Raw genomic sequence first — 19,807 nt, forward strand, 5'->3', positions numbered from 1 at the left:
TTGAGACAAGTCATGGACATAGTCCAAGACACAGACTAAACAGACCTAGATATAAATTTCTCCTAGGACCTAGGTATAGGGTCTAGATCTACAGTTTGCAGTTCTTCAGTTCTAATCATAGTTACACTCTCATTCTTGGTCTTGGCCTTGGTTGAAAATAAGATAGATGTCTCCATATCGTATTATTTTCATGCGAGTCATATGATTGAGGAAGTGTTGTATCGCATACAAAATAGCTCAGTGCAGTGGATAAGACTACAGATTATCAATGATGATTTCACTGGTTTGAGTCTCCTGGCTTCAACTGTTTCTATCTGATGTACTGGGGGTGTGTCATGAAGAATTGAAGTCGAACTTAAAATTTAAGATTGACTAAAAATTATGGTATGCTGTGTGTGTCCTCAATGTTGCTGAACTTTCTAATGAAAATGAAGATTTTGGAGACTTTTTTTCATGTAGCCATTGATAATACAAGATAGAATGAACAGCAAAGGAATTATTCTGTAAACATTAATGACAACTGTGGGTGGTGATTAAGCTAATGAAATTGAACAGGGAAACCAGTGGCATACCATAATTTTTAGTTTATCTTAAAGTTTAATGTTCGACTTAAATTCTTCGCGAAACACCCCCAGGTCTTTGGCTTTCAAACTATGGAATTATGTATACCATGTGTCCAAACTCTATGTCTTCATTGTTTGTATTTAGGCATGGAAGCATTTCTAAAGGGAGGAAGTTCAAAGGCAAAGGCAGCCTCCAGTTCTTCATCTGGACAGAGCAAACAGCGCCAAGTGCCTTGGGTGGAGAAATAGTATGTACAATTGTATAAATTCCCATGTTTTGTCCTGTGTGTGAAAGATTTAGGAGAAACTTATGTCAAAGGGAAACACAGCCACAGCAGTAATACAAATAAACATTACATTTATTTACAAGCCTTACTCAGAACAAGAGTGCCGAGCCAAGGCGAAACCGCCTTGGCTCGAGAGCGCATGCGCAAGCAGAAGCTCCATCAAGTGGCTGTGTCTCCCAGACTACCGATACTGGAAGTGCACCATATACTGCAAAGTGGAAAAGAAAATATGAAGCAATGACATATTTAAAGTCTGAAAAAGTGTTATGTTAGATGTCTGATCAATGTGATATATATTATGTTTTGTTTGTTTTTGCTTCCTTTATTTTGTTTTCTTGTAGTCCTTGTTGGAATTGATAGTGAAATATTATTTTCTTTCTATAATCCTAATTGTGTAGTGCAGAAATTGACAATTTTCTTATGAATATCGTGGATATGATGCACCACGCGTTACCCCGGGGTACCGTAGTACCCCGGATTACCGCGTTGTGTAGCGCCACCTCACGTCCATTCGAGAACAGTCAGAGAAAAATGCATGCACTGTGTGCGTGTACATAGTCCTTCCCATGCCACTGCATGTTATACTATGCGTGCATGAAAGCTGCGATACCACTAGCGTGTGCTTTAGTGTAGTGCAGTGCAGTGGCTAGCGCGCGCTAGGTCCAGCACCAAAATAATTTCCTCTTTTTGGCACCCAGGGTACAACCTTTTTAAAAAAATAAATAATTCAACAAAATGGCTGATTTTTATTTGGTACCCCGGGATACCATTTATGTCATCATATCACAAAGTTGTCATCTAAGTGTACTGAATGGTGGGAAAGGGCTTCAATTTCTTAGAGAAAATGTTGATTAAAGTCAGTGAAAAAGATGCCATGATATGTTTACTGTAAGAGCTGTCATTTCATGTATGAACATACATGTGCCATGCATCTGTTCAGGGCCCGCTAATTGTTTTCATTGCCTATCATCTTTAACCCTTCAAATCCCAGATATCACATTTCTGTGGTTTGACGCTGTATCCTCTTTCTCATATTTTCATCATTCATGCCTGATTTCAAGTTGGCAATACAATTAAGAAGGACAGAAATATTTATTTTGTCTCAAATTGGCAATTTCTTTTTTCTTCTGATTTTGTGCAGACCTTAATGAATTTAATCAGTTTATACATCTAATCTTTCTGCAGTATAAAGTATACAGTAAAATTAAGAGTTGCCAATTTGCAAAAGTAAAAAAATGATAACTTTTGCTTGTGTTTCCTTGCAGTCGACCAAAGACAGTTGATGAGGTTGCCTACCAGGATGAGGTAGTGGCTGTCCTGAAGAAGTCTCTCCAAGGAGCTGATGTAAGACTTTCACAGCATCAAATTGCTCTCTTAGGCCAGAAATTGCGAACCTAGTTTACATTCAAAGTATGGGATACGCAAATTTAGACTGAGTAAATGTGTGTGATGTATAGTATTACGCACACCAACAGACATCCATTGATGTGCATGTGGGTGTGCAGAGTATGCCTATTTTGTGCTTGTTTTCATCTATGGACTGACTTTAAACCATGGCATTGATTTAAACTACCTTTGTGAAATCAGGTATATGAGATTCTTTTTCATTTAATGCATTACACAGTTATGGTGTATGTTGCAAGTATGCAGCCTGCTTAGTGATTTATTTTTGTCGACAAACATTGAGGCAGATAACATTCAAAGCACTCAAAATAATCTTGAATGAAGGAACATATAAGATTGCATTCCAAAATACATTCAGAAAAACACAACTTTAGATAGGGATTTTTGTTTTGTTTAGTTAAATGACTGTTTCCAGCAATATTTCCTGTGCTGATGATAAGCCATTGACCTCTTTTGTGTTATGTGTTTTACCTGTCTCAGATTGTCTGAGTATTACCCTAACATATAGATCTCTCCCAATGAGAGAGAAAAACAAATGATGATGGTCCTGACATTTCTCATCTCTCGTTCTCTCTCTCAATCTATATTTACATCATTCTCTGCTTTTACAGTGTCCCATAGAGTATTAAGACATAAAGGGTATTGACACTCTGTAAACAAAAAAACAAACAAACAAACAAACAAACAAAAATCAAATGCAACATTGTGAAATTTTTGACTTCCAGAAATATTGTCCTAAAAATTTAAAACAAGTTAGTTTATCAAGGTAGTATAGTGTAAAATCATAATATTTTAGAGTATCTGCACCAGAGATAAGTGGAAACCTGTGCACTTACATATTGGAAAAAAAAAATAATTGAAATGATTTTCTTTGTCCGAATTCTCCAGCTGTGCTATCCATACTCTTTTGTCAAACATACTTTGAAGGGTACTACTACTACACCTTAATGTACTATCCCTTTGATTACAATCCAATCACTGTCTTAATTTACAGCTACCAAACATGTTGTTCTATGGGCCGCCAGGAACTGGAAAAACGTCTACCATTCTAGCAGCTGCAAGAGAATTATTTGGGTAAGCCCGTAGCTATCATTATCTAGTAGGAAATCTATGTGGTTCTTAATAGGGACTTTGGTTCCATGGTAGCTAGGTAGGCCTACTGTAAAAATGGAAATTTTCACCTAAGAAATTTGTCACCCTTGGCCGTTGAAGATGAATTTCACATATTATTGTTCTGCAGAATCAAAACATATGATAATGTTACATAGCAAAGAAAAAAAATAATAATAACAACTGTATGCTTTTATTTTTGTATTTATTCATTGTTTCATAAAATGTGTGTACATTTCTAGTTTTACAATAATAGAAGGAGAGGGGTCTATTTTAATCCTTGTGTGTGTATGTGTGTGTGTGTGTATTATGTGTGTATGTGTGCATGATGTTTGATGTCATGCATTCAGATTGTATTATACATGTGTTTGAGTACTGCAGTTTGAGTGCTGAGTACCAAATCCTTGATATACGTTTTTCATCTTGCCCTCATTTGTTTGAGAGACAACATTATACATTTTAAACACCATGTGTGATGTATTTATACGTGGACAGGTCTGACATGTATCGGGCACGTGTCCTGGAGCTCAATGCCTCAGATGAAAGAGGAATTGGTGTCATCAGAACAAAGGTCAAGAATTTTGCGCAGACCACGGCTAGTGGGGTCAGACCAGAGTAAGTAGTTGAAGATATCAAGTTGATTTCTTTTTTTTTTATTCAAAGTGTCTTACTATCTTCCTGAAATATAGGATGCCATGACATTTCAATACTATGCATATTCCATGTATCAAATGCTGTCATGTCTTTTTGTGTGTAACAATTTTTAATCTCTATGATTCATATGCTTGGGTAGAGTATTCAAGGGAAAAAAAGCATATATTTGCAGTTCATTCACAACTACCAAAATGCTGATTTTTCCTTTCTTTCTTCATACTGACAGAAACAATAATGATAATGACAATAACTTTTTAGTGCACTTTACATCATATAGTCTCTATGCCTGTTGCTCATATATGAGGAAGCTAGGAAAACAAAAATATATTAGATGAATTATGTTTATAGTAGGAAGTAAGCAATATAATAGCATTTACAACCACATCTTTAAGACTGGTACTAAAGTTTCCTCTGATTTACAAGTCTTGCATATAACACATGCATAGTATCAGATTGCTGTAATCTTGTCGAGCCATCACAGACAGGATTACAAATTTTATTGTTACTTAAAATACATTTTGATGGGAATGCCTCTCAGTACATATAGTATCATCTGATAGAGCTATATTATATGAATGTCTTTGGTAAACTAGGAGATGTCTTTATTTTCTGTAGTGGCAAACCGTGTCCCCCATTCAAGATCATCATTCTCGATGAAGCCGACTCTATGACCAACGATGCCCAGGTAACTTGAAAGCGATATTCCATGTCACATTCTTTTGAAGTTGATTTCATAGGTAGAGTTTAATCAAACAAACTGAATGAAAGACATCCAATCCAAAGTTGTACCAAAAATAAGATAATGTTTGAATGTTTGAGTTGTTGATTTGTATCATTCGATAGAAAATTTATTTTAGCGTCAACCTCACATGCCTCATTATCAATGTTATAGCCTCACCAGTCTTCCATTGACCTACACACTAATATCTACTAAATTTTGTCTTTTTGCATGAAAGAAAAATGAAATGCTTGTATTTTTTAAAAAATAGTTTCAAAATAACCTAACAAATACAATACTGAAAGATATTTATGAGTATGATTACATGTGTTTGTTATAAGGCTTGTTAATAAACAATGGCTTTGTGGAATTTTATTGTGAAGTGACGTGAAGAGGGTGCTTGTAAAAAAGAAAGGAGTATTACATTGGTGTTATATCTTGCTCATGCCCTCTGATTCTAGTGGAATTTTCTGAAGCACTTTCTTGAATTACAGACAGTGGGCTTAGGAAAGATACATTCTATGTACCTGACCTGTAATTGCACAATTAAGGAATTTGTGTGATTTTTCTCCCTTCCCTCTCTTTAATAGTCTGCTTTGAGGAGAACGATGGAAAAAGAATCCAAAACCACAAAATTCTGTCTCATTTGTAACTACATCAGCAGGTAAGTTCTTCTTTTCAGTGAGCATTTGTTTAAGTGTTTGTGTGTTATCTTAATATTTCAAGAACTGTTGTGAGTTAGTACAAGTGTAGATATTAGGACATTGGACTGTCAATATGAGGTCTATGGTTCAAGTCCCTCGGCTGCAGCAGTTGTGCTCCTAGGCAAGGCACTTTATCCTCATTATATATGTCCTTGAGAAGGGACTTAGAGTTGTCAGTCCTGTGGTTGCTTGTGTACAATTATTCATTGCTTTCCTAGCACCTCCATAAAACAAATCAAAATACAAAGATACAAAACCCTGCAAAAATTGTCAGTAAATGCCAGGGAAAATGTGAAAAGTATATTTCAAGAGTCCACGTTCATCAACTTTGTTTCATCATCCAGCATGATTTTTCTGTTGCTCTTTCTGTGTCATGGTTTATGAACCCAAAGTAGCATTTTCCCCGTTGGTCAGAGAGGTTTACACCGATTCCTTTAAAATCATTCTTCCTAATCTTTTAGTCCAGTATTAAGTACTCATCACAGATGTGACTGACAGCTTAATTGACATGGCAATGTACATCTCGTCCTAGAATCATTGAGCCTCTGACATCCCGTTGCTCCAAGTTTCGGTTCAAGCCTCTCAGTAAGGACGTCCAGGGCCGAAAACTAAGAGAGATCTGTGAGGCAGAGGATGTCAAATGCAGTGAAGAGGTAATATATCACAGCCTGTCATGAACATGGACTGTGCATGTGTCCTTGAGATACATGTACCGACTGCACTCAAAAGTTCATGAATATATTCTGAGCCGGATTTTTGTCTTTTTTCCTTCTTTATTGAAATTGAAGTGATGCATCCTCTTCTTTCATTCCTTCTATAAGCTGACTTCCATAACTTTATAGATATCTAGGGTTATTTTTGTCTTCTTGAAAATGACAGAGCCTGTTTCCGGCATGCTGTTAAAATTTGTGTTGTTTGTGTGTACAGGATCAGTCATAAAGAATTTAAAAGAGAAGGAGATGTGACATTCTCTTCTACTGTAAAGTTTTCTGGGCATTTCTTGTGTTTTCTAAGACTATTGACACGTCTTATTAAACCCCTCAACCCCAACAACTCTGATCAGTGCACTGAAAGAGATAAAACTGATGAAAAGTTTTTTTTTTTTTTTTTTTTGGATAAAATTTTTTCAGAAATACAGTGATAAGTCACAACATGCTTGAAGTGCACGGCAATGCATGAAGAACACCATAAGGAGAGATGAATGTTCTGAAAGTGTTTTGCTTGAGTGCACATTACACAGTATGATGATGGTATCGTGATGAAGACGAGGGGCAAGGGAGGAGGAGGAGGAGGAAGAGGGGAGAAGGCAGAGGAGGAGGAGGATGAGAAGGCAGAGGAGGTTGTCAATTAGGATGAACACAATTATGACAGTACTGATATGGTCTTTGGCGTGGTGATGATGATTTAGATTGTACATGGTAGTGATGAAGGTGTTGCTGATGATTTGAAATGCAAATGGTATTTATCGCAATTATAATGATGATTCAAATTCATAAAATTTTTCCGTTGAGATGCTTTCATTACAACTGATTGACAATTGCCCTACATTAACGTAAATAAGCACTGAACTGATCAGTGTTTGAGTAGTAGCCATGATGAAAGAAATCATGGGCGTACATACTCAAGCAGGATTCGAACCTTCGACCTCCTGATGTCCAGACAGGCGTCATCTCCTCTAGACCACCGAGCTTCCACCCGACAGATGATGTTGATCATGATGAGGAGGAGAAGGGAGAGGAAGATAAGATGATGATGACATGAGTGATGATGATATTGTGTGTGGGTCAGTGTGAGAATTGAGACCCAGAGTACAATGTTGATTTGCTGACATTTTATAATCCTCACAGATGTTTAAGGTCATCCGATTGTAGATTGCTTGTTGTTCCAAAAACGAAGAAATCATGGGGGGGGGGGGGAATTGGTCATTTGCACATGCTGGACCTCACCTGTGGAATCAGTTGCCTCAAGCTATCCGTTACATTTCTAATGTTGACTCCTTTAAAGTTGCCCTCAAGACTCATTTGTTTGTAACCGTTTTCCAGTAGAATTGTATGTTATGATTTTTATGATCATCATTATTGTGTCATTCATTTTCATGTGCATGTTTGTGTAATGATTTTTGTATTTCGTAACTTACTTTTTCTACTGCGCCATGAGCACATTAGTTATGTGGAATTGGCGCATTATAAGTACTCTTTATTATTATTATTATTATTATTATTATTATTATTATTATTATTATTATTATTATTATTATTATTATTATTATTATAACAATATTATCTAATCACATTTGCATGTGTGGTTGCTATCTGTATCTCTGTTTCACAAACAGATAGACACATGCACATGCACACACACACATGTAAAACTTTAAATTTCCACAACTTTTAAGCCTTGATTTTGATAAAAACTTCTACCATTGAATTGAATTGTATTTCAAGATAATTGTAACCATTGGAATGTCAGTGCAGGAATTAAGTGGGAAGTTGTCCTTCTATTATGGTGAGGCTGTACTACAAAATGCCTTGCAAGAGAAATATCTCTTGCTTCAGATTTTCTGGTGAGAAAATGTCCTTTTGAAACTACTTGACGTTTCACATCAAAGTGCTCTTCTCCATCCGTAGACGGTGAGATCAGTTCCTTCATACACAGTCTTGACAACCCATGTTTGTTAGTAAAATGCTTGTTATAGAGAAATAAAGAACAAAAACAAAATGAAATCACTTCACATATATTTGTACAATGCTTAGATGACCAACTGGCACCAAAGTGGTCATATTTTTCTTCATTTCCATCTTCTTTTGCAGGAAATTCTGTATGGTAACCCTTTTAAAGGTACTAGCCCACATTTGCAAACCCACGAAAATCAAAACTGCATAAAACAGGTCCAATATGACTTCAAGTACAAGTTATAACAGTAACATACCTCACCTGTTGCTCTTTGTCTATACCATTTGATAAAAGAGAGAAAATCATCGTTTTAAAATCAATTTTCAAACCGGGTCAACCCGACCCAAAATCAAATTACGAGCGCGGGCTAGCTACGCACATTAACTTACACATGTATCGCATGCATGTAGTACGTGCGTGGACCGGAGCTAGCGAGCGTTTTTATACGCATGCATACGGTGCATTTTCATTTATTTTTATGAAAGTAATGGACTAATTGGAACGAAATTTTGCACAGGTGTTACTGCAATCATACCCAAACTCCATGCTAACTATGAGACCAATTGCTGCAGGTTTACAAATGTGGGCTAATACCTTTAAACCACATTATGCATGGTAGGGGCAAGTAAATTTTCACGCTGGGCAAGGAGCACAAAAAATGATAAAATTTACTTGCCTGATCCTTCAGGTGTATTCTGTGAAGGGGGGCGCAATTAATATTTCTGGCGCTACTTCCGCGTTTCATTTCATTTTTTTTTCTTTTTCTGTTTTGTTTTTAACAAAAAAATAAAGGGTGGGCGTGCGCCGGTCGCCCCCCCCCCCCCTCCTCTGGATCCGCCACTGCCTCCCTGAAGCAAACAAATGCAGGGCGCGAATATAAAAAAAAAGATGAGCTGGGCTGGTTGCCTTCCTGTTGCAGTATTAAAGAGATGGTTTAGCATTGGTCGAGATGAGGATTGGGCTTTTAACTTTTTGCGAGATACCAAGAAACCACTTATGAAATAGTACAGACCATACCATTCAAAGAGGAATTCAAATTTATTTGATGAAAATTGGTTTTGGAATGGTTGAGACATCTCAAAACAAAGTAAAACAAAGCGATCGTAATAAAAGGTGGGTCCCACCTTTTCATTATGATTGCTCTGTTTTGAATATCTCAACCATTTCAAAACCAATTTTCATCAAATGTTAAATTCCTCTTGGAATTACATGCTCTGTCATATTTCATGAGAAGATTTTTCATTATCTCACAATAAAAAAAAAAGTAAGAAAAAAGAAGTTTAAGTCTCAACCATAACTATATCACAACGGAGAACATGCTATGCCTGGGATCAAGATGCCATGGTGTGCAAGCGCATGCTGACATGTTGTGTATGAAGTTGTATATGCAGCAAAATCACATGGTGACCTCAGCTCAGATTTGCCGATGCAACAACGATCAGCTGATCCGGCAAAGAAAAAGTGACAGGAAAAAAAAAAACAACAAACAAACAAAATCGATTATCATGGTTGTTGACTGTTGACACAATATCATGTAGTAATAAAATATAAACCAATTCTTTAATTTAATGCATCAATTTTTGCCTGTCTGGTTATCACAGAAAAGTTGCATTTTTGTCATCTTCCCCTTCCCTTTTGCAATTTTTCCTCATACGTAACACTGGTGATTTGAATCTCATATTCTTTTAGATATCTCAATAAACGCCCTGCTTAAGGATTTAAAGAACTTGGTTTCCTCATCAAAATCATTAACATCAAAACCAGATTTCCCTGCTCTTCAGCCTTTCCTTTTAAATATCATAAGAAAAAACTAGAGATAAAGTATTCACAAGAAATGTTTAGAGATGTCTATAGAAATCATCATAATGCCCAGCCATATGTTCTGTTCTTTGTTGTAGTGTCGCAAAAAATGTTTAAATGCATAGTTAATCACTACGCTTTTCACCCCAGACTCAAAATAATAACAAATGGCATTAAAAGGCCGAAGTAGTTGAGATTAATGAGAAATAATTATGATATTTTTTTCTTTCTTTCTTTCTTCAGTTTTGGAAAAAATAAGTTTGCCTTTCGAGCAAGTAAAAAAACAACAACAAAACAAAACAAACAATATATATTTATGAAGATGAGATGTAGGCCTACTTGCCCAAAGGACGATTAGGATATGAATTTAGTTTAGAGCTCTGCATAATGCATAAAAATAAACCCTCTTTACTAGGTTATAGGTTATAGGTCTGAGGGAAAAAAAACAACAACTTCTAGATGAAGACAGCGCGCATACAATAACAATATTTGTGTTGCATTGAATGTGCTAACAATTAGATGAAGAAAAAAAAAACACGATATATTTTCTTTGGAGAAAAGCTGTATGGTGAAGAAAAGCTCAGTCAAAGACTGAAACACAGAAACTAAACAAGCAGAACCATGAACATATGATGGAGTGCAGGACTACAATAAATGTCGCGCGGAAAATCACGTGATATCGATGCAGGAAACACGAGTGAAAAGTATAGCCGTTGTAGCAACATGACCACAGCGTATGCCTTTACTAGATGGCATGAGTAAATGAAAAAAAAAATGAATTAAAGAAAGATCAATTAAAAGTTCAAAATCTCTTGACAATGAGTTGAAGAATGTAGCCGCATGTTTCTTGGAGAGCATGCTTTTCATAATGGTCTTACAATATCGATATAACATGTGAACCAAATGCTTTTCCTTCAGCTTTATGAAATTGCCACGGAATGCGCTTGAAGCTTTTACGTCAAATTTGTCTCGCATGAAAATTTGTTAAGAGTTGTTCATGCATGTAAATTACAACAGAACGCGCCTTTCTCAGGCTCGAAAAGGCGAAAGAATAACAATTGTGGAGCTTTAAATCAAAATTAGTCGTATTACGATGGTAATCAATGGCGTCATACACACCTAAAACGCGGCTTTCACAATTTCTGTTTTACTATTAAAATGCCAGCACACATGCTCGTAATTATGGTTTGTATGACCCCCCCCCCCCTCCCCCTTTGCGAATATGAAGAATCCGCTGTGGGGGTGGAATGGAAACTTCTTCCCTTGATATGCTCCAAACGCAACAGAAGAGTGTGTGTTGTTGTTGTTGTTTTTCAATGTAAAAACAAAGTCCACATCAATAACTTTGTTGAGTTGAACCTCCGGTCCCGTTTCGTCGATCTTTCTGGTTGAGAATCTTAATTCCAATCGAATGACTGAGCGAGATATCTTGAGAGCCAGTTGCACGATGACACAAACTCCACCATGGCCCTGCGCGGATGGGATTAGATTTTCAATGATTTGATCAGAAAATCACGAAGCAAATGATTTTTTTTTTCAAATGTCGATCTTAAAGTTGTTCTTTTTTCCCCTATAACATTTGCTAATTACATTTCTCGTTATCCTATTTTGAGAATACATGCATGGTGGCGTATTGTGATCAGGGGCGGATCAAGGAATTCCGTAAAAGTGATGGGGCACCTTTACAAAACTATAAAGGTGGGGGGGGGGGGGGCGCACGCACCGCTGCGTTCCCGCCTGGATCCGCCATTGGTGATAATCATGCCACCACTCCATTCACTGCCGTTTATTTCTTCATTGCCGGTGAGCGCTGTCCACTCATGGATAAACCTACTACAATGTGAAGACTCACACGCGGGGCAAGATGCGGCTGATACAGCGATTTACTAGTACCCATTCACATTTTCCGTAAATGTTGTATTTGCTTTTCCTCATTTTTCTTGTTTTAGTGAGATTTCCCAAATATTCTAACAAAATAGTGCACCATACCGTTGAATTTCATATCTAAAAATGCAAAAGCTCCCTTGTGTGTGAAGGGCACCCCCCCCCCCACATCCTCCTACCCATTCTTGTTCGTTGGCGCTTATGTTTCATTTGTAAATGATTTAACCGGAAATTAAACATTAACAGCATTTAGTTTGTTCGGCGCTTTTCCTTGCAAAATATACTTTGAAATTACAAACGTATCGTCACTACCGATTAACTTTATTGATTGCAAGTTCTCCAAACATTCCACCAACAGTGGTCACGGCGTTTATCTATACATACAAGTATTATATTTTTCAAATTAGTTACTGAGTATAAACGAGAACATCATGACACAATAACTGGTCTGGCGCTTATCTCGCAACTTAACTTTATATCAAACGTATCGTCTTAGGATTTTGATTGAAAAAATTTCCAAATATTCCACCAAAAGTGTTGATCAGATCGCTGAAATTCAATTCTAAAAATGCATAAGCAATATATTGTATATGGCGTGGGAGGAGGGATATAGTCCCTCCCATGCTTTCTACTCTCGCTTTCGTGTTCCGTCAATATCGAGCATATTCTCAAAACCCTATACCCCATGTAAACATTTTTTTTTTTTTTTTTTTTTTGCGTACGGCAATGAACTCGACGAACGTCTCTGACATTCCTTTACATTCATTACAAAGAAGTGATCAACCTGAAAGAGGTAGTTGACATCTTCTGTAACACAAATCCAAGAAGCTGCTGACATACCGTGGTATAGAGATAACAGATTAGAACAATTCAGAGTAGGTACAATTTCAGAGACTTTTCTTCGCGAAATATGGCTGAAACACGACAACGCAAACGATGGATGGTTCAAAAAGAAAAGAAAAAGAAAATGATTAACTTAGAACGGTTGAATACCCCTCCCAGACCACACCCCAATATATTACTGTCTGATGGTAAGGTATGTTTATATTGACCGGCCACTATTTCTTCATGTGAATTATGGCTGAAACATACGTCAACTCACGAACTGACGGTTAAAAAAAAAGTAATACAGTGTATAGGTTTCTCCGCCCAATTTGATCAGATTTGCATTTGATTTAACTATGCGATCATTCAAGTTCGAGTGAATTTGAGTTCGAGTGATATAGCCGTTCTCTTATATTTTGACTGTACTGTTACAACGATACTGTAATGGAATGAAAAATGAAGGTGGAAGAAAGGTCGTCAGGCAAGAATACCGATGCAAATAGACTGAACTGAATGAATGAAACTTCGAAGAGATAATGAAATTACACAATCCAATATATCACATTAAAAAAATCAGTGCAACGCGTGGGAACTTTAATATGTTGATTGAATTGGAATGTTGAAATTGCGAAGTTGTTTTCCTATAAATGAAAATGAAATTGATACCTCGGACAAAACTGAACGTCTATCCAGCTGGCGCAAAATTGAATGTTAACTTTGAATCGTTCAATGAAATGAATTATTTCTCTCTAAATTGAATGAAATCCGAGTCTAAAAAGACTCGACATGAAACGAAACTGAATGCTCATAGAATTAAAATAAACAGTGAGAGTAGAGCAGTGACCAAAATCGCTTGAATTTGAACGCCTTTTCATTAATTCGAATGCAAATCTGACGAAATTGGGTGTTTAATTCTGTATTAATGATTATCTTGTTCCTTTCAAAATTTGCTCCTCCCACCCCCGATCCGAGTTCCGGAACCTGTTATATCAAGATTGATAATACGGCTCCATTAACTATAGTGATTGTTTGCTCTGGAACAACATAATACACTGTACAGTACCTAGGGCCCATTCATGAAGATTGATCATAATATAAGCTTGATCTTACGATTGATGCGAAAAAGTTACACTCGAAATCAAGCAGAAGTATCTTTATAAAAACAAACTTACGATCAGTATTGATCTTACCCTCAATTCACTGAGTTACGCTTACGTTTACCATTGGGTGCAGTGATTTTAAAAAATGTACAAGATATCACATTTAATGAATATGTGTAGGTCATGTATCACAAAACATCCTACAATACAAAAATTACGTAATAAATCCTAACATTTAAGCAGATATCACAATTTTCCTCATTAAACCATAACCGTAGGCGGTTTAGGCTGTAAACTTTTTATCATAACTATTGTTTACAATTTGTATATTTAACAATATTTAACATTGACTATACTGATTCAAATGTTTACATTGCTGTTTCTATCCCTAACTCACAATTTAGAAATATTTTGTAGCACTAAAGCTCGTCTTTTGTTTCATCTGCAAATGGAGCGTAAGATCCAGGGCCGACGGAGCGTTTTCAAAAGTGAGGGGGGGGGGGCACTTCCGGGTTTGATGAGCTAACAAGCAAGAAAGAAAAAAAAAAAAAGGGTCCTCAGCTCATCTCTCCCCTTCCACTTCTGGGTTTCTTCCGCTGACAAGCAAAAAAAAAAAAAAAAAAAAACCAAAAAAAAAAAAAAAAAAAACAGGTTCTTCAGCGAAAAACATAACCTTATCGCGATCACAATGTCTTCAAGATCTCTATTTCTTTTCAGTGCCACTTCCGTACTTCCGGGTTAAAAAAAAAGTGGGGGGCTCAGAGTGATGACACCTTATGTATTCCTTTGTATGCTGCACAAAATGTGTGGGGGCCTGAGCCCCCACGGCCCCCACGGCCCCCACTGCTCCGCCGGCCATGAGATCAGTCGTGACTCCATATGAAACAGGCCCCTTGTAAATGTAAAAACTTCCAACCAGTAAACGTGGTGACCGCATTTTCTTCTGATAGACTAGTAAAAGTAATGGCACCGTGTCGATGTACTAAAAGTACCTGTACAACTACGTGACGTGTGAACTGCTAGAAGAGTCGACGCAGATCTCCAACCTCTGAACTGATCTCTATGTACCGATATCCATGTATCGATCTACCGCGATCATACCGAGGGCTCAGCAGTGCTCAGTGTATTGTCCAAGCGGCACGCACACACACACACACATATCCATCACTACGTATAAAATACATTGTGCATACTGATGAGTGTGTACCGCAAAATGTCCTCGCGTGTGTATGTACACGGCTCAGCAGCTGGGCGCGTCTCTGTACCAGTACGCAGCCACACACACACGTATTAACAGCTACGTACGCTTTTATGTATTGGCTAGTGTGTATATGCGTGTTTCGGACTTCGGCAAATAGCATCATTTTAAAAGATTTCTGAATGTGCCTTTGTCTTATACAGATTTGTTTCAAGAACAGAAATATTGCTTTTTTAAAAAAATATCAATTAGCTGTATGTGGTACATTGCATTTAGCATTTTGAAATGTAAAATTAGTTTCCATACTTCAAGTAAAATGGTAACCACGCTAACAATATTATGGTAAATCGCGTCATATATAAACAGTCAAGCGTGAGGTACAAGCGTGGTCCGGAGGTGGTGGACTTTACTCTCTCACAATTGTTAAAGTTTCACTCAGTGATTACTACAGGTTCATTTGGGTTCACCACCACACCATTGACCACATCTTTTGCCCCTCAATTTTCAACTCTAAGTTACACTGCGTTGGTTGCAGTTTTCAAATGTGTTCTACAGGAATCTACAGAGTTTATTAAGCCAGTAGTTTTGCCTTTATTCCCCCCTTTTTTTTTCTGTATGGTACATTATTGCATGCAAGGTCCATGATTATTGTTTGCCAATATGTAAACTGTGAGGAGCTGCTCTGAGTCTTCAAATGTAATTGCATTTGTGTGTACATATATATAATATATTTCATAGAAAGAAGGATTTATTCACAAAATTTACAGCCTGCCTCGAGCCTTAGTCCGTGTACTGTAAAACATGATATTTTCACGGCATGAAATTTTCGCGAATTGGAGCCAACAGCTTCTTTTGCAACATGAAATTTTAGCGAGTTGCCTCTAATATTCAATGCCTATAATGTATACAACTTTCACATGCATTTTAATTTCGCGACTCTTGGCTCTTGCGAAATTTGCGAAACTAAAATGCACGCGAACATTCCTTGTTTTACAGTATAATGAATGATAAGTCTGGTAGACTTATTGTTGGATCTACAAATGGTGTATTTGAGACTCCTTTTTATAATAACATTCAAAGTCCAACACGTAAATCAAAATAAAAGATGCGTCAGTGGTCGCGGGTCCATATTATTAACAAAAAAAAACATGGATGACGATGCATCTTTTGTTTTGATTTATATCTGCTTCAAAATAAGATCTGCCATTGACTTGACAAAGCTCTATGGGCAGAAATTCGTCAAAACTATGTCTTTCACAGAGTTTTCGTGTAAACTGCTGTTGTGAATTAATACTTTCTTGGACTCCGAGCAGAAACCTATTGCTGTCATTTATATATAGACACACATATACGCATATGCACACTGTATGTATAAAATCTCATTTTCCCTGCCTTGTAATTTGTAATCTTTTTTTTTTTTTTCCTGCAGGCACTGGATGCCATCTTGAAGGTCTCCGAAGGAGATATGAGAAAGTCCATCACGTTTCTACAGAGTCTCCACCGCTTACAGAGGGAGGATGGCATTCTCATCCAAGACATCTATGAAATTGCTGGCGTAAGCTACACTCTGCTCATTTATTGTCTCTTTTTATTTATTTATTTATTTATTATCTATTGAAAGATATTTTATTAAAAATCATCCTCGTTAACATTTTCACATGAAATCAATTTGGATATGTTGAAGTATATACAAAACAGTGAAAGGTAACCTATGATCACAAAATATAAAAAAAAAAATGCATCTTCCATATTGCACCATAAAAATGGAACTTTACTGTAAAATAAAAAAAAAATATTAAGGCTGCAATTTCAACTTAATTTATATACATAATAAAAGAATAAAAAACAATATTCATTAACCAGATATGTTATAAAATAAACTTATCAATAAAAAGCAAAAATATATTACCGTAATAAATTTCAATATACATTCTATCCTATCTCTAACCCCACTTTTCTCAATGCTACATATAAATTCAGAAAAAAAAAAAAACCAACAACAACTTCTCCTTCAGCCTCATCCTATTCGCTACAACAGTACCTTGGTATTCAAATTATGATTTCCTCTAACATACATGATTTTACCATTATATAAAAAAAAACAACAATTACTCTGATACTATAACAACAGTTGATAGTATATTTACCAAAGATTTATTGTTATTATTATTATTATTATTATTATTATTATAATTATTATTATTACTATTACTATACTTAATACACAAATTTTGTGTTTTTAATGATAAAACTATTTCCAAAAATATATTTCGGCATTGCAGAAAAAAAAAAAAAAAAAAAAAAAAAAAACAATCCACAAATAATAACTCTCTCTCTCCAAGAATACAATACCGGTAATACCAGTGTGTGGATGCACTTTAAGCATGAGAAAAAAACAAAAGGGTATATTTCCCATGCCAAACATGACATATGATTTTATTTTTAAGATGAAAAAACAAAAACAAAAACTTGTTGAGCATAAAGCTAAGTAAGACTTGAATTGACTGTTGAATATAAACTGTCTCATAATGGCAGGTATGGCTCATCTTTCACTGAACAAACACACATTCCTTTTAGTATGCATTGTACATGTAGATCATCTGCATGAAAGTAGTTTTTGACATTTTTTTTTTTTTGGTTTTGTTCTATAAGTGTGAAGACTGTTTACAAACTATCATGAGACTATCAATGCAAACATATTTAGAAAGGTTTTAAAAGAATGTGTTTGGCATTACTACTGTAAAAGTGGAAATTTTCCTGTGAGTGATTTTTCACACTCAGTGGGGTTAGATGAATTTTGCCTGTTTCAAATTCTGCGGGCTTAAGATATTAAGTAATATTACATATGACAAGCAAAGAAATTTGTGTGCCCTTATTTTTGTATTAGTTTCATATAACGTGAATGTGCAAAAGTTTCCACACCGCAAAAATTCCCACTCTTACAGTAATGGATTAGCTGCTTTTTGATGTTGTGGTTTAAATGCCAAGATAATTCTGATATGTCATGTGTGTTTCAGGCTTACATGCATTGTCCTCATTTCAGTAAATGCCTCCTGCGAGTGTGGTGTTTTGGAGGATGATCTTGTTTCTTCTTTGGTCTCCAGGTGGTGCCTGACGACACGATAAAGAACCTGATCGAGACATGTTACAAAGGTTCTTATGAGAAATTGGATGAGACTGTTCAAGATCTGCTGCAGAATGGTTACTCCGCATCGCAGGTTGTTAGTCAGGTAAGATCCTTCAGAACCCTGCTGGAACAAGCTGCTCATTCAGCTTGCTTAGTCCATCTATTTGATAAAGTCACATATTTTCTGACCAATTTTCTTGAAATTCATTTGGCATTTCCTTCAAGCAAAACATCATATTATGTCCTCTATTTTTGGCATTGCCTCCTTTTAGTTTGTTAATTTGGGTTCAATTTCAATATGTTTTTCTGATTAGTCTTGGAATATGTTTGGTGCATTTGCTGATATTTTTACTTTAAAGGGCTGGTATAGTTTTGGTTGAGACCTAACTTCAGGTTTTTAACATTTTTGGGTGCGATAATGAGAAACCTCTTATGAACTATGAAAGAGCATGTAATTCCAAGAGGATTTCAATGTTTATTTGATGAAAATTGGTTATGAAATGGCTGAGATACCCAAAACAGAGCAATACTAATAAAATGTGAGACCCACAATTTATTGCAATTGCTTTGTTTTTCTTTGTTTTTGGATGTCTCAGCCATTCCAAAACCGATTTTCATCAAATAATCTTTGAATTCCTCTTAGAATGGCATGCTCTGTACCATTTCATGAGTGGTTTCTTGATATCTCGCAAAAATTTAACAGCCAAATCCTCAGCTCTACCAATACCGTACTATCCCTTTAATTTTGAGGCTATCAACTTGACTTGTTGACATTAATAATGTCCTTCAGTTGCATGTTTATTTTATGAGCCAATGTTGTTCTGTGTGATTAATAGGTCTTTGATGTCATAGTGGAGCGAGGGGAGCTAACAGACAAGCAGAAGTCGGCAATCGCAGAGCGACTCGCAATCATCGACAAACGCTTATGTGATGGTGCGGATGAAGGGCTGCAGACTATGGACCTGTTCACACTGGCTATGGATCAGTTCTGCAGTGAACAGGCTTAACATAAATGTAATTGTTCCAAGGGTCAGAATAAAGTGTGAATGCTAACATTCATTTTGCATCACCTTGTTCATACTTGACATGGATAAAGGCAACTTTGCAAGGACGGTAATGCTCTGCCACTAATACATGTACAGTTGAACCTCTCTTATCCGGCCTCCCTTTATCCGGATCTCTCTATTATACGGACGCAATCTCGCCGTGATTTTCTTTTCTTTTTTTTATAATTACGGGAGGGAAAGGGGGATTCCCAACTCCTTGAGAACTCCTACACAAACACACATGAATTACATATACATTTCTTAATGATTATTTAGGTAAATCATCCCAAGAATTTATAAAAGAAAATGATTTCATTCTTGCAAACACGAACCTCTATTTTGGGGTCTGTTACCGAGTGTAACAATCAAAAGGTTGCTAAAAAGAGACTCAAATCCAGACGCAGTTTTCTCCATTCAACCGAATCCCTTGATGGCACCGTCCACGGTCGAAGGATTACCCTATGGTCCAACCACCTCCAGACTGTGACGCATCAGCTCTCCTATGAACCAAGTGAATCACTCCCTCCGGGTTCAAGTGAGGCATGGCCCACCTGGTCATGCCTGAATCGCCTACGGACAGGAACAGGACGATGCAAAGTCCTCATGCAGAAATGGGGTTACAATAGGGATGGAGAAACTGCTTGCGACTGCAGGCAGGACCAGACAATGCAACATCTTTTGGTCTGCCCCCTCCTACCAGAGCCATGCACTGTC

The 19,807-nt window shown here is 36.6% G+C and overlaps 1 protein-coding gene across 1 annotated transcript; it reads left to right on the forward strand.

The window, feature by feature from the left end:
• Positions 1 to 710: 710 nt before the first annotated feature.
• LOC140244630 (replication factor C subunit 4-like) lies at positions 711 to 19,170 on the forward strand. The gene is made up of 10 exons (XM_072324251.1): positions 711 to 811; positions 2,116 to 2,194; positions 3,249 to 3,328; positions 3,860 to 3,979; positions 4,634 to 4,703; positions 5,327 to 5,400; positions 5,973 to 6,093; positions 16,350 to 16,475; positions 18,025 to 18,150; positions 18,884 to 19,170. Exons 1-10 carry the CDS (start codon positions 711 to 713, stop codon positions 19,052 to 19,054), a joined length of 1,068 nt encoding a protein of 355 aa, XP_072180352.1. The 3' UTR covers positions 19,055 to 19,170.
• Positions 19,171 to 19,807: the final 637 nt, after the last annotated feature.

The sequence above is a fragment of the Diadema setosum genome, chromosome 21 (genome assembly GCF_964275005.1).
Source record: "Diadema setosum chromosome 21, eeDiaSeto1, whole genome shotgun sequence".
Lineage (NCBI taxonomy): Eukaryota > Metazoa > Echinodermata > Echinoidea > Diadematoida > Diadematidae > Diadema > Diadema setosum.

What these genes read in the sequence shown, in the direction of transcription:
- LOC140244630 (XM_072324251.1), top strand. Translation starts at nt 711, where the DNA reads ATGGAAGCATTTCTAAAGGGAGGAAGTTCAAAGGCAAAGGCAGCCTCC. An exon ending in GTGCCTTGGGTGGAGAAATA is followed by an intron (nt 812 to 2,115) that starts GTATGTACAATT and finishes GTTTCCTTGCAG; the next exon opens with TCGACCAAAGACAGTTGATG. An exon ending in AGTCTCTCCAAGGAGCTGAT is followed by an intron (nt 2,195 to 3,248) that starts GTAAGACTTTCA and finishes CTTAATTTACAG; the next exon opens with CTACCAAACATGTTGTTCTA.